Genomic DNA, 15,009 nt, shown 5'->3' with positions numbered 1-15,009 from the left:
CATGGCGCTAAGCACTTGAAGGGTGCTACAGCTGGACTTCTCTCTCTCTCAAAGCTAGTTCGAATTACTTGAGTGCTCAGTTCTCCATGAAGTGGTTGCCCCTCGAGTAATGCCCTGGAAGTATGCAAACATAGCAATTTCTTTATATCCTCGGACATGTGCACATGTGCGAGTGCACGAAAGGCTCCACAAAACCTTGCGTCCAGAAAGAAGTACTGTCAGGGATGCTTGCTTTTCCCATCCCCATTTAAATTCGTGGTCGACGGGATAATGTGAAGAACACTGGAATGTCTTCGAAACGCCGGTGTTCATCTAGCTTCTGACGAAAACCACGTCGATGTTGAATGTCCAGATGATGTGGGTCTCGTCGTCAAAGAGCAGAAGAAGTAGATGTGTTTAGATGAACTGTTCAGGGTCATCCCGTCCTTTGTATGCACCTTTGCGTCCACAACTTCAAGGTCATGCCCGTGGACATGTCTCTGAGCGCGCCTGCTACAATCCGGGGGCAGGACTCGAGGCTATGGAGTGTTTTACGTAGCTTGGAAGTTGTATTCGATATGCCTGTAGTGAGAGAGATGAGACAGATACTCGAATCTACAAGGCTCAGATCGCGTCTGCTAACTTGAGACATCCATGGCCTCAGGGGGGTGTAACCCTTAATCCCATGGGACATAGGTATCTAGCTATAGTGCGGCCTGTTTTGTTGACAGTTGGCCTCCTCAAGCAATGGAATTAAGACGGATTCAGGTGTTCAACGGTGGTTTTGTCAGGACCATATCTTGGTGTCAGCAAATCCGTAACCAGGCCGTTAGAAAGCGACACTCATTTGTGAAACAGGAGCTTTCATTGAAGAATGTGTCCAGTACAAGGAGGTGCGTTGGCTTGGAAATGTGGTACGCATGCTGAACAATTGTTTATCGAAGAGAGTGCTGTTTTCCGTGTCCAATGCAGAGCGGCGGAAGCAGAGTGGTCGCCAACTGTTGTCCCGGCATGGGATATGGAAGGGATCGAGAAACGTTTGAGTGCCACCTGTGATACTCGCCTTCCAGGATGAAAACCGCGCAACGCTTTCTGCATCTGGTTGAATATACTGTAGAATGTGCTGTTAATAGATGCAAATTGCATTCCTGTTGTCAGTCACTACCAATGTTGCCGGGAAGAGTGTTGGAGGTGTATGAACGTCGGAATGACTGCAGGAAGCTGGCTCTACATCCCTTTCCCATCCAACTTTATTCCTTTCCTGACAAAAGGTATTTCGACTGAATCATGGCTGTACGGCAGTGAAGCATCAGTACTGAACACTTCTGTCTAAACCTCCCAAGCTAGTGTTAACCCTCCTGTCTAACCCCCCCAAGCTAGTGTCCCCGTCAAAATCAACCGCCAAAGGTGCTCAACTTATATTAGCGCTCAAAACCTAGTCACACCACCTGTTTGTATAGTCTTTGCCACGGGGGAATTCAAGAAATTCTGACGCCTTCCGGACGCGCCATTGTTTTTGTTGTTCTGCCAATGGATTATGAGTGGCTTTCGACCAATCCGAGGTCGCCTTGATGCTTGTCCGACAAGCAGCCCGAACTTTTGGCCAATCTTGTGCGGGATTTACTTATCGGCCGCAGCATAGTCTAAAGGCGAGCAGTAAAGCAGTATCGGTGTGTAACCCCGCTCAATACCTCCCGCTTAAAGTTTGACGGCGTAGCTTCGAAGCCCGGTTTACTTGTACTGATCTCGCTTTAAAAATCTGCGAATGCCGACGATGTGAACCTCCCGTTGTTCAAAAGCGACTGGACAAGCATCGGGGTTCCAGGACTGTAGTGACGGTTGTGGGCCGTTCTGAAAACAAAAGGCATCTATCGACTAGTTATGGTATAGTATCCGGTGTACCTCAGTAGTATGCACGCTATTGGAGCACCAGAGGACAATGATTCTCCGGAGGCAGGGGCTCAACGTTGTACAGTTTCTGTGGATGGAAAATAAAAAAAACTCATAAGCCGAAGCCCAGTAAGCAAGGTTGTACAGCACCAATACTTACAAGTAAAACACTCAAACTAGCAGACACCATATACTACGACAGTGCATCACGACGGTTGCAGTAAGGTTCAAGCTAGTCCTTTTTGGCATGTACGCGGCCACTGTGTTGCAGCACGGGGTCTTGGTCAGTAGACTAGTGGACCATGTCGGAAGTCATTCGGATAATGCGAACCGCTCAGGATACTCCGAGGTTGACCTCCGGTTCCAAGACAGTTGCCGTAACTATAGTATCTGTTTCTGGCCTGCTTGGATCAACGAGTTGTGACAGTGTACCGGTTTGTCGGTGGCTGGTGGTGAACTGGTACTTGATCTTGAAATCATGTCCCAAAAGCAGAGTGGCCAATCGCTGGAGGCGGTTAGCGGTATAACCCGGGATTCACTTCTTCGGGATAAACATAGCAAGGAGTGACTTGTACTCGGTCAGTCACGGTAGATGGAGTTACGGCATGCGTATCACATGACCAAGCCACCACAGTTGGTGGTGCTGGATATTTTCGGCGATTGAGTCACCTGCTGTACAATCAAGGACCTGTCTTCTAATGACAACGCTCTTAATCGGTTGATACCATCCAAAACCAGGAATGCTTCTAAGGTATCGGGTGTAAAAAAACCTGAAGACGCCTCACATCCACNCGGAGGCCACGTCTCGTACCCATACAACAACACAGCCCTCACTGTAGCCTGATACACATGATCATTAAGGTATAGTGATATGCCTTTTTGACACCATAAGTGACGCAAATTAGCAGACGAGATTCGAGCCTTTGAGATTCTCAAACTGACTTTATCAGACATTTCTGTCGAAGCCAATACAATTACCGAGGCATGTAGAATTTTCCAGTCTCCAGGGATATAAACCTTCCTGTTTGTCGCTGCCATACCACCCGAAGGAAGCACGAGGACTGACTAACGAGGGGACTAACTGAATTGTTTAAGGTATTGTACGCAGCCGTCCAAACGTTTTTCTATGTCCGATATCAGGTAACCATTTAGGTCCCCTATACCTTCGCTGACAGGAGGTTTCCGAAGTCCAGATGAACAACATAAGTAGAACACCTGGCGGACGTTTCCAGCATTTTCTGAATCCCCCATTTATTCGGCCTTCCTAACCCACGAAGCTTATTTGTCTACAGGAACACTACGAATGAGTGTCTGGAGATGTATATAAAATAAAAAAATGTATATACCTCGGAATGATTATGGTAAACCAATATCAAATCCCTTCTCCGTTCCTTTTCATTCTTTCCTTCACAATATGACTTTGGATTAGTTGTGACTTTGCGGCAGCGAAGCATCAGTGTTAAAAACCGATGCAATACTATCGATGATGTTGTCGATGGACTTCAAGATGACTCGTAATACGATTTCTCTCGATACATGGACTCGCTGTTGTTCGTATTCTTCATTGGCCTTCCTGGCTTGGTTGGGCCTTAATTGACTCATTCCCAGCCAATATGGCTCTCGGGATCATTGCGGCACTGAAACCCTACCATCACGTTAGGGTGGCAACTTTAGGTCGGGTAAGACGATTAAGGTTTTCACTCAACCTATTTGGCTCAAAAGAGACAAGGCACAGGCTGTTGGCGTAAGACTACCACAGTAGTCTAGTTAAGGTGTGACAGGCTATCGCACTTGTTCAACCCCCACTCCACCCCCAGCATGAAAGGCCAGGAGACGGTTTGTCAGCCCTTGATTTATCGACGAACGTCGCTGTTTTTCTATACACAAAAGTCGCTATTCACAGATCCGTTACAATAGTACTTATGGACGATGTCTATTATGATGATATACAATAGTGCAACTGGTGAACCGCTAATTACAGGCAGTGGTAGTGAATATTGGGTTTATTGCCCCTCGTTTCCCTTCCTGTCTAACTTTTCCTATCGTTCCCTGCAGCTTCCCAAAGCTGTTCATTTATCGAATTTAGTGACCGGAAGGTCCGTGGTTCGAACCCGACCTCTGCCTCTCGACTTCCCCTGTATAAGCTTGGGCAATCTGGCAGTATCCCAGCCCTCGTGCCTCCTTCGTGTGGCATGGGTTCTATAGCTGAACGACTACTACCTCAATATCAAAACCCTTAAGCCTATTGGTTGAGACCCTTGATAAAATCTGGTTTCATCCATTCCAGTGAGAGGTTCGTTATTTTGAAGAGAACTTTCCCTAATCATTGACTCATCATTGATTTACTGGATTTAGCCCTTATATCTGTGGAGTCATACTTCCTTAATTTCAGCCAGACGACAAAACCAGTTATGTCGCTCACCTTCAAGTTGACTGACTGTCCACCACAACCGTCCGCCTCTGTGGAAGAACTAAACAACACCTTGGTCAAAATGCGCAAGGTGGTCAAGGTTGCAAAGGTAAGCAGCAACTAGCGTTTTACTGGGCTCAACTTGCGGCACAGGTTTACGCCTTCCGTGATTTGACGCGATACATAAAGAAAATGCGCATGAAGCTTACCAAATCTCCAGAAAGTCAGCGCCTCCAACACAAGCTAGAAAATCGCACTGCAGAACTGCAAACCTTGAATCAACTATCTGTCATTCGATTGTGTAAGCTGCTGCTTGCCAACGAAAATACCGCAAACGAGGTAAGTTTTTTTTACCTTAACGTTCGCTCAGCCCAGGTTCTACCAAATCCGTAACTTATATCCTTCGCCGCAAAATATTTTGAGTTCGACGTAGACCATTACGTGACTGCTAAGTGTTCTAGCCGGAAGTTCAACGCGTCTTGAACTAGTAAATGTATTGATTCGTATTCAAAGTGTACCCAGCGTTACGGCCAAGTCGACTGGTTGTTTGTCCGCATTGCTAAAATAAAACGGACCTTACTAATGAGATGGCCTCCGTTCACTCTCGCTCGTAAACTGTGTAGTACTCTGTTGATCCTTAGACTGTGTGCCTACTATGGGCGTTTATTGGGCGGTCATGTTGTCGCATCGTTACGTGTTACTGTCAGCACAGATTTTCCTAGCCTTTTAGCACATGCTTTACTAGCCTTTTACCGCCACGTCCTCCCTTTACCAAAAAACACTTCGTGCAAGTTTGTTGCCGCCTTGTAGCCTTTTCTGAGATTAATCGTGTCCTTCCATGTGGCCTTCCCACGAACCTTTTTATCATGCGAGTGGTATCCATACTTTGTCCTTACACTCCCACTTCCTCACAACTTGGAGTTCTCTGGGGCGCTCTGTATGCCTACTTTCCCACGTTCTCCAGGTTAGGTGCTCAGCACGTGCTTTGACCGTAATGCCCCTTCATAGCTACGATCGCTCAGCATCTTATACCTTAGGTAGGTTTCTCGGAAGTCTTTCTCCCAATATGGGTAGCGCTGTACACACTCTGTGATCAAACATTCTTTAGACGGGACTGTGCAGTTCAGATGTTTCTTTGCCCCCCAGAGTCATGTACACCTCATGATTCGCAAGCCAGAGTCGTTGTAGACTCTGCTATTTTAACCGTCGGTTTTGCTTTACCAATTGGTTGGCCGTGACACGTATTTCCAGTGCGACGCTCCCACCCTCACTTCCTGTTAAACTTGGAAATCCTCTGTAAACTGCAGCCTCTCCGAGTACAGTATTCCCGGGTTGAATGCCTGGCGAACCACTAAGACAGTTTCCAAGGCCTCAGCCTCAAAGTAGTCGCGCTCTTACTCTGAAGTCCCAGTATGCTGAGAAGAGACCTACCCTTGTTAAGAACCTCGCTTGTTTCAATTTCAGTGAGTCACTTGCCTTGGGAGTTCGGATCGGTTTGTATTAATCAAAGTCAACTGCGGAATAGCTAAATGCCCCGGAATCACAGTTGTTCCTGTCGTAATGGCAAAACCTCGTTTTTTGGTTTCATCTGTGATCCTTTAGAATTATTTCGAAGAAAGCGTGGTATATGACCCTCAGCTTCTGTCGATGCAGTGACACTACGACAGTATTTTAACAGTTTGTTGGCAGCACCTTCATGTTGAGTGCCGAAGATTACTCCATCCCTTATAAACTGTTTCGTGCATTCTTAAAAGTTTCATGATTTTGGCGAAAGAATAGGAATCTTTCTAAAGTTTTATAGTTTTTAGTTTTTTTTCGGTTTGGACGTATTGAGTGGTGATGCTTTCCGCTCGCGCCACGTTTCATCGTGTGAAAGAACCTGACATCCCCTCGATTTCAGGTTGATTACGGAGGGGCAGGAGATCTCCATGGCTTTATTTCCAAGGCCGCCGTTTCTCGGCAATCTGGTCTTGGTTAGGTATCATAGGCAGCATAGTATAGTATATGTATGGTATAGGTAGTATAGTAGTGAACTAATTCAATGAGTCTGGCAGAGTAGTGAATTATGCTCTTCTACAACACGATATATGGGAAATTTCTCCGGAAAGTCCTCAGTTCGCTTCAGAGGACTGTCGTTTTTTTAGGAAAAGCATTGGGTTTTTACCAGTATGCAAACAATTTTGCTGACGTTTTGAGGCAATTCTAAGATTTCCTTTGAGAATTCATTTTTCATACGAAGTCAATCCACAGCTGTTTTAAAACCTTTCTCACAATCCGGGAGTAATCTGTCTAGAATGGGACAGGTCTCATGCGTCACATAAGACTTTCCGGTCTGAGAAGTCATCACTCTGGGAGTAAGGCAACACATGGCAAAGTTTTGTGCTAGTTAATCACATTGTCCGTCAACCAATGATAACTTAATGATCTTGACGCCAGTTACGACCTTTAACTTCTGAATACGAACCTTTGAGAGGTTCATGAGAGATGCACTGCCGATGACTCCCAACACGGATGAAACTGCTGTTCAGTAATACTATGCTCTTCAACGTACACGTTCAGAATAAAATACCTATTGAGACCTTGTTGGCTGACTTTGAATGAGAACATGGCACTACGATTGGAGACACTAATTGGGAACTTCACTTTGTTTCTTTCGGGAAGCCATTTAGTCACTTGCTATCAGCTAAATATTTTCCCCACTTGAAGCACCGTGAGTAGAAAAAATCGTACAGCTGTAGCACCCTTTCGATGCCCAGCTGCCATGCCACACGAAGGAGGCACGTGAGCTAGGATACTGCCAGGTCACCCAAGCCTAGACAGGGGAAATCGAGAGGTGGAGGTCGGTAAGGTTGGTCAGCAAATCCGCGCCCTAACCACTTGGTCCATCTCGCACCCCTGTTAGGAGGCGTAGTCTGCACGAAGCAGCTGGTACTACTTCAAAATACTGATCGCTAAGGTCACGCGCTCTTATTAACTATGATCTTTGTGTTGCTCACTATTATACGGGTGGAGAACTGTTTACTTTCCGTAGGGTAGATCTTTTAATTTCACAGGGACGATTGTAGTACTCAGCTCGAGACAGTTCAGTAGTTAGGGTGCGAACTTACTGACCGCTGCATTTCGACTGTTTCTGGGTTGGGCAACCTCGCATTATCTCGGCCCTTCCTTCGTGTGGCTTGGAATCCAGTCACCCGAAGGCTGTCACAGCTAAACGATTACTCTTTTCGTTATTCTAGTACCCATTCGTTACCTAATTTCATCCTTAGCTTTCACAGAATGGTCACAAAATGAGCGCACAGGATCGCCTCGTTGTGCGTGTGGCGACTACGAAACCCGTCACCACTTTTGTGCAGTCTTTTCGCGAGACTCATCCGGACTGGCGAAGCTTGGTACACTACATGTTGTACAAGAATATTTCAGGTAAATGGAAGTCGCGTGAGCAGAAGAGGCGCAATCGCAAGGTGCGTGGCTCGTTACCCCTACCTCCGAGTGGAGACCACATTTCTTTGCAAGATGAAGATGATGTCGACACGAGGTTGGTGTTAATTTTGCTTCTACTCGACTCGTTATCCTAGTTCATCGTGTTGACTGGAAATGTTGCCAGTTTTGAAATTCTCAAGCCTCACGTTCCATTTTAGTTCAGAACATGGGCTGTAAACCAAGCACCAAATATATGTTGGCCTGTGTTGCCATGGTTTCATTCACCCAGAAGACAGCCGCATTTTGTAGGCAGTGGTCTGACTAGTTCGCTAATTCAGGATCGTTTTAGTGTTTTCGTGAAGGTTTGAAGAGTATGAGGGCTGGTTTTGTAACTGCCCCATGTCTACCAGCTTCGACAACCAATGAGGCTTCCATCCATGTTAATGGAAGTTGCCAGTACGACCAAATTTGCTATTCCTAGCTTTCATAACTGGTTGAAAGTCACCAACTAACGGCTTTTCTATCTTCCGGTTGGGTAAAATGAACTACGAAGCGAACAATTCACCCCTCACCAACGGCCTCTATGGAATTGGAACAGTTCGTTCCTCCTGGTTTGTGTTGTTTACTCCGTAAACCATCTGACTTGTCTACTCGTCACTGATTGAGTATTCTCACCAATTCCACACAATGCTCCAATGATACTGACAGTCCTACATTACAAACCCTTGTACAGTTTGATGCACGCAACAGCCCTGTTTAAAAGGCTTGAAGGAATGGACTTTAATGGTTCAAATAAAGTGGTATGTTTAGAGGCGCGAACGTCTGTAGAGCAGGCACTGACGAGTTCAGGGCAAACAGTTACCCGGTGGCGACATAAGAACAGAGCTAACGGCGGTTGTTTCAGTGGCACTGTGTGGTCACGAAAAGCTTATTGCACTGACAACTGTATTCCCACTGGTTGGTGCACAGCCGTAGTGTTGGTTGTGTGCAGCAGTGGGCCTTTAACCGTCCTTGGCTTCGAAATCGCAAGTGACACTAGCTTCGACAACTCACTACTAATTTCTGCACAGTAGTCAGCTGTTTATAACGTGCTGCCTATCGCCTGGCTTCCGGGACTTTACAGTGAGCCCGCCCCAGAAATGAACGCAGTTGGCCTACCTGTTGTTTCTGTGGTTTCTTTCTGCTTATGAACTGTTCAATAGGTTTTTTTCGTTCGGCTGGTGACCTTTGATCTATGACAAACAGCACAACTGAGATAAATTGTTCCGCGGAAGTGATCTGTGTTCATAATTATGAGGTGAAAGGCATTAAGGTCCCACAGGTAGCCTGTTGTCATCGGAAAAGTGACTCGACTTGTAACAGTATGGCTCAAAATTTTAATGATGTAGCTGCCCTCTAAGTAAGGTCGCTTTCTCCTAACTGCTCATCGGAGAGCTTTACCAAAAAATGCGTATGGCATCAGAGAATCAACATACAGTGAAAAGAAAATGGGCTCACGCTGATGATGGCGTGTCGTGCTAACGCGGCAGTGATTGAAGGGATAATAATATGTTGATCCACTTTATGAAAATAGAATGAATAACTGGTCGAGCCTTGGCAACCTATCAGTGCCTAGCTGCCATGCCTCACGGGGGTTGAGACACTGCCAGTATGCCCAAGCTTGGACAGGAAAAGTTGGGTTCGAAGCACGAACCTTCCATTCAGTAAATTTATGCCCTAACCACTGAGTCACCTTTAGGTCTGTGTTATTGTCTTTGTTGAAATCCAAAAAGCACGTGCGTACGTACCGCTTTTGGGCGCAAAGAAATGCATTCGTTGGATGGATGAGAATCAGCCTTAACGACTGTCAGCTCAGTGCTATTGACCGACTTACGGTCCCAAGATGAACAATAATAAACCCATTACATACGTCCAAATTTGGAAGGGCAACCGGTAGATTCACTGATGTTTGATGTTATGGCACGAAGTGTGGATAAAATTAACTTATTTTTCCAGCAGACTCTGTCGTATGTCCAACGCAAGCATTCAGAGGAGCCTTCAGAGGAACAGGTGGTAAGACTTGGCAGTTTGCCTTCAAGAAGTGATCTGATAACGCTCGCAACGCTTACAGTTGTACGTCCTGTGCGATTCAGTCACTCAAAACAAATGAAGATGTACATGCTGCTAATCTGCCGAGGTCTTCCTATCTCCAAAAAGGGTGCGCGGATGCCTTGTGAAAACCACTGTGGTATCAGCCTGGTAGATATAGTATCGAAGGTGCTCTCTCGCCTTATCCTTCGAGCGTTGACTGAACACATGGAGAGGCAGATTCGTAAAAACCAAGCTGGGTTCCATCCTGCAAGAGGATGCGTCGATCACATGATCACCCTCAGACAGATTCTGGAACAGCAACGCTGCTCTTAGCAGCCAACAGTGGTTGTTTCTAAATAATTCTGCCTCACGGTTCGGCATGCGCTTCACACCTGAAAAGTGTGTAAAGTGCTACTGCAAGATTGGGTGGCCTCGAACCCTAGCCTCATGCTTGCGGATGAACCGATTGAGGTAGTAAACAAATTTTTACCTGGGCAGCTGTATCAGTCCCGGTGGTCTCACGAAAGACGAAATTTCCATCCGGATTGTGAAGGCCAGAGCAGCTTTTGCGAGCCTACGTCACCTGTGGCGTAGGCGTGACATCAGCTTCTCTGTCAAGGGTCGACTTCATAATGCTGCGGTGCGCTCCATATTACTATATGCATCAGAAACCTGGCCGCTGCGCGCCGAGGACGTCAAAAGACTTTCAGTGTTTGACCATTGATGTCTTCGGAGCATTGCCCGACTCTGGTAGGAACAGGAAATAACACCCTCGGTAGATGAACTGATCACACTGCATAGGTTGCGCTGGCTTAGTCACGTGCTCCGTATGCCAGCCGACCGAATTCCTCGAATGGTTCTTTTCGCACAGCCACGTGAAGGGTGGAAGAGAGCCAGAGGCGGTCAAACAATGACTTGGAAGCGAAGTATAAAAGCCAGTACCAGCAAACTCAGCTGCGCTGATCATTGCCGTCTTCCTGGATGGGGACCCTGAGACGGGCCATGTCAGTGGTTAGAGACTGTCAAATATGGCCCAGTCGCGTCCTCAATGGTGCTCATGCATCCAAGCGATTGCCTTCGATGCATAGGTACTTTCCCAATCGCCCACTTAACAGTCATCCTACAGTGCTGTATTTACGCACTGATTTATCAGCTCCTGGCTCCAATGCGCAGCTAGCTACCCAATCTCCCCGAATCATCGGTGAACGAAACTGTGGCAGCTACAACCATTGTACGGCAAGTACGCGGTTAGGACAGCTGACAATGATGATGATGAGGCGCTGAGAGCGCCATCCCAAAATGAACGCCCCGACCTTGAGACCTGCAGGCAGTGAAGCATCGGTGTTGAACACTGATGTCATGCTGTCGATGATGATATATTTACTAAATGCACCAACGAGAATCTGAATGAATTTTCTAGTCAATCGAACGTAGCGGTGCTTTGCGCCGTTTTCAAATAATCTTGAAAGGTACATTCATTAAAAATGGATCTCACTCTTCTTGAGGATTCGTCAGTAGGGTCAAAGGGGGCGAGATGGCTCAAGCGGTTGGAACGCGAATTTACTGACCGGAAGGTTCGTGGTTCGAATCTGACCTCTGCCTCTCGACTTCCCCTGTCTAGGCTTGGGTAACCTGGCAGTACCGCAGTCCTCCTGCTCCCTTCGGGTGGCATGGTAGCTAGGCATTGAAGGAGTGTTACAGCTGAACGGTTTCTAGTCTTTTTTCAGTAGGGTCAAAATCTGATTTCTACGTCGTTGCAGCAATCAGCTCGAGTTGGAAACCTAATTTGAACATTCTTACCACGAGATAAGTAATTTAGTAGCGCCTCCTGAGGCCAAGTTAGACAGTCTGGAGTTCACTTTTTTCAACACCGTTGTCAGTACCTGTACCTTTGGCCGACATGTGCCTACAAACTATTGCTGAAGACCCTTTTTCAATATCTGGATCTGATAAATACGCAGGCACCACACTCATGGGCATATCCGACTATGTCACCGAAACGAATGGTATGTTGTCCGGTGTAACCAAGTTTGACAAGATGAAAGCCGGAAATCGTAAAACCTCACGGAGAGAAGGCAGGGAGCAGTGTGATCCGACGTATAAAACCGAATTATAACGCCTTGATCCAACGAGAACCGTGATACTTTGACTGTGTGGGATCCCTAAGGTGCCTCTGCGACCGCTACAGGATAACTCCAACGCGTCTTGTCAAATGACTTGGTGTCCGATGTGAACCAATGTGAAAACGACCAGCAGAGTGTAGACTCCGCGACGATAGTGCAAAAGATCCGAACACCAGCAATCACATATTTTCTGTTTATATCAGCCCTCTGCAGAAAACCATAGATTACTCGTGTCACTACATCCAGGAGAATGGAGGAAATAAGAGAAAGTTGAGGAGGTACTCGTCCGATACACTAGTAGTACGCCATTCTCGCCCAGTGACCAGGTATACTAACAAAAGGGTGGAACTGCAATGAGCTCACTACTTGACTGAGTAGACTGGAGACCCATTGTTGTGGAGAAATTCGAACATTATAAGCAATGTCTAGACGGTATTCACTTTTTATGCATGAATCAGAACAGGGAGGTCAAATCCCATTCGTCAACCTAGGGGAATGAACGATGGATCTATCCCCTATGTGGATCACATGTAAAGTGATCCATACGCTTTTATTCTTTTAGGCAAAATCGTAATTCAACTTGCTGTTTGACTAACAGAGTCACTGACATATGCAGGCATGTGCCTACATCTGAGCTTCGGTGTTTGCAAAACATCTCCATTATTAAAACCAACCGGTTCAACTCGTGCAGATCATGAGTTGGAGCTGACGACAGGTATACACTAGCTTGCCCCTCAAGTATGAATCTCTTGAGGAGTTACATCACAGAAATCGAGGGGGAGCTATTCAGGCCGCCTACAATGCATCATAGTCCTGCCCTGGTTTCCGCACACGCCCTATTATCGAATCACTTGTCAAGGATAAACCGTCACGTTTTCCCAATCGTATATGTGTATATTCTTTTAAATGTCCATAGGTTGGGAGCATTGCAAGTGGCCCGTCGGAGACAACGAGTGAACAGAATTTCCACTCACTGTGCTTGCTAACCCTAGTATCGAAGCAGTGACCATTCTCGTATCCATAGGAATGTATCATAAAATATGGAATTACTTGGTGGCCGAGATAGTTATTGAACTTGAAAAGTTACATACCGACTGAATGTAACTACCACCAAAAAGTACTATATGTATGCATTTATCAAGCCTCCTTCTCGGTTCCCCCCTTCCTCCAGGTATGTTCCAACAACGTCCTATCGTGTCCTACCACACAGCACTCCTCCGTCCCAAGAAAAACAGCCAAACTTTGAACCGCCCAAACTCGATGACTCCGGACTCGACAGTGATGCCGTGTCGGACGTTGCAGATGAAGTCATTTGTCGTTTGGTTGCTCGACGTCGCCAAACACCTGCCCTACCTGTTGCCGTCGTTCCCCATAATAATTCCGCTCCTGTCCCTTCTTCACCTACGGCAAAAACAAAAAACGACTCTGGACTGTCTGATACCTGTACCTCTCACAAAATTCCAAGACCCAGGGAAACGAAACCAGAAGTACCTAATAAGGTAAACAACTCCCCTTTCATCGAATGCCTGTTTGTCGATGTTTGGAAGCTTAACTGAATAAGTATGCTCAGATGTCTTCGGTCCTCTGGGCTATCTTGAGAACCTACGCAACACCTCACTTATAAAAAATAAGGCCAATCGTACACAGACGTTGCCACCCATTACTCGTTAAACTGCACTCGGGACAAATTATGCAGAGGTTCTTCGATCATCTATCCACTGGACTAAACGAATTCGAGGATGATCTTGCCACTGTTTGAATGGGGCTAAATTTTTCTTGTGAATCACCTTTTGGTGATCCACACATCTCTCATGTTCTTCTTTGGTACTTGTGTAACAGTATTATATAATTGTACACGCCTATATAGTCCTTCTGGTCACTGTGTTTATAGTCTGTACGGTCCCCATTTGTGGATTCGTCGAGACATGTTTGCATCAGCCCTCGTTGGTTTACGGTGTTCGCCTTTCGTGGATTCAGTGCCAACGGTAAATTAGCATCAACCTTGAATGTTACCCACTTTCCTTCTCTCTATTTATCAGCAAACGTCGATGGAGCCTCACAAACCAGTGCGGAAGCGAGCTGCACCTTCGGTTTCCGAGATACCTGATAGTTCGCATAATGATGGCGACAGTGATGATGAAAATCCCCTTGGTTCGGACGATGTCCTACTGCGACAACGCGTAAGTTGCGATCCAGACCTTGATCACGTATCACCACCGTTTATCTCTCCCTTTTCAGGACTAAATGTTCCTTGCTAATGTAGGCTTTTGTTGGATCTAGCCGAACCGTAGAACTGTTTTGGGCACCTTGTTGGAACCTCGGCAACCAGCCGAGGTGTTCACAAGTCCAGGCTCCTACTTTAGCAATCTAAACTGTTGCATTGCCACTGACAACTTTCAGGGGTCTTGTGTTGCAACGTCCACGTGGGCTTCATCTTGGAAGGCGGACAGCAATGAGAGCACCAAAAATTCTCGTAAACTGTCCACCAAGACATGTTTTGCCCATACCTTGGTTTGCGTGGTGCTGAGGATGACATGAAAAGCGCATATATTTCGACATGTACAGCACGCGAACTGCTGTTTACGCTCCACAAGCGAATTACCGTGTGCTTAACCAGATACGCATTTCCAGATCAAGTTGTTGGAGATTCGTTGGTGCCGGTTTCTCGTTGCTGGGGTACCGGATGGTCAAAAACCCGAAGATCCCTTAGATCCTCCACCCACAAATGCTGCAAATGTATGACAACCCTCTGATAAGAATGTCTTTTTGATGCAACAATCGGCGCAGATTTACATCACGGTTCTGGCCTTTGAGATACATATAGAGAATCTCACCACTTCAGAACTGGTGCAACTTCCGTCTTGCTCAAATCACTCCACTACCTGCAGAGTCCCTCCTTGATGTGCAATCCAAAGACTCCATCCACTTCCTGTAGTTTAGCTTTCCTACACTGTGCTATGAGGCTAACGCTGAAGGCTGAGGTGACTCATCAGGTTTTTCTATGTACACGTCACCTCCGGCTCCTTCAACTGTCCGATTCATTATCTTATCAACACACATTAAACAGAGAAGTTGGACGGGGTGAGATGTGGTTCATGCAACCAGTTTCCGACAGGA

At 46.4% G+C, this 15,009-nt stretch overlaps 1 protein-coding gene across 1 annotated transcript in view; it reads left to right on the top strand.

The window, feature by feature from the left end:
- Positions 1 to 4,280: 4,280 nt before the first annotated feature.
- The window catches only part of T265_01079 (hypothetical protein), a gene marked incomplete at both ends in the record, with an annotated part of 17,197 nt that continues 6,468 nt past the window's right edge, over positions 4,281 to 15,009 (top strand). Inside the window, 5 exons of the mRNA XM_009165022.1 lie at positions 4,281 to 4,388; positions 4,433 to 4,618; positions 7,555 to 7,814; positions 13,064 to 13,391; positions 13,932 to 14,072. Coding sequence (XP_009163286.1) covers positions 4,281 to 4,388; positions 4,433 to 4,618; positions 7,555 to 7,814; positions 13,064 to 13,391; positions 13,932 to 14,072 — 1,023 coding nt within the window. The remainder of the gene's footprint in view (positions 4,389 to 4,432; positions 4,619 to 7,554; positions 7,815 to 13,063; positions 13,392 to 13,931; positions 14,073 to 15,009) is intronic.

This window comes from Opisthorchis viverrini (genome assembly GCF_000715545.1).
Source record: "Opisthorchis viverrini unplaced genomic scaffold opera_v5_11, whole genome shotgun sequence".
Taxonomy (NCBI): domain Eukaryota; kingdom Metazoa; phylum Platyhelminthes; class Trematoda; order Opisthorchiida; family Opisthorchiidae; genus Opisthorchis; species Opisthorchis viverrini.
Note: the sequence above shows the minus strand (reverse complement) of the source record. Positions and strands in the feature narration are given on the sequence as shown.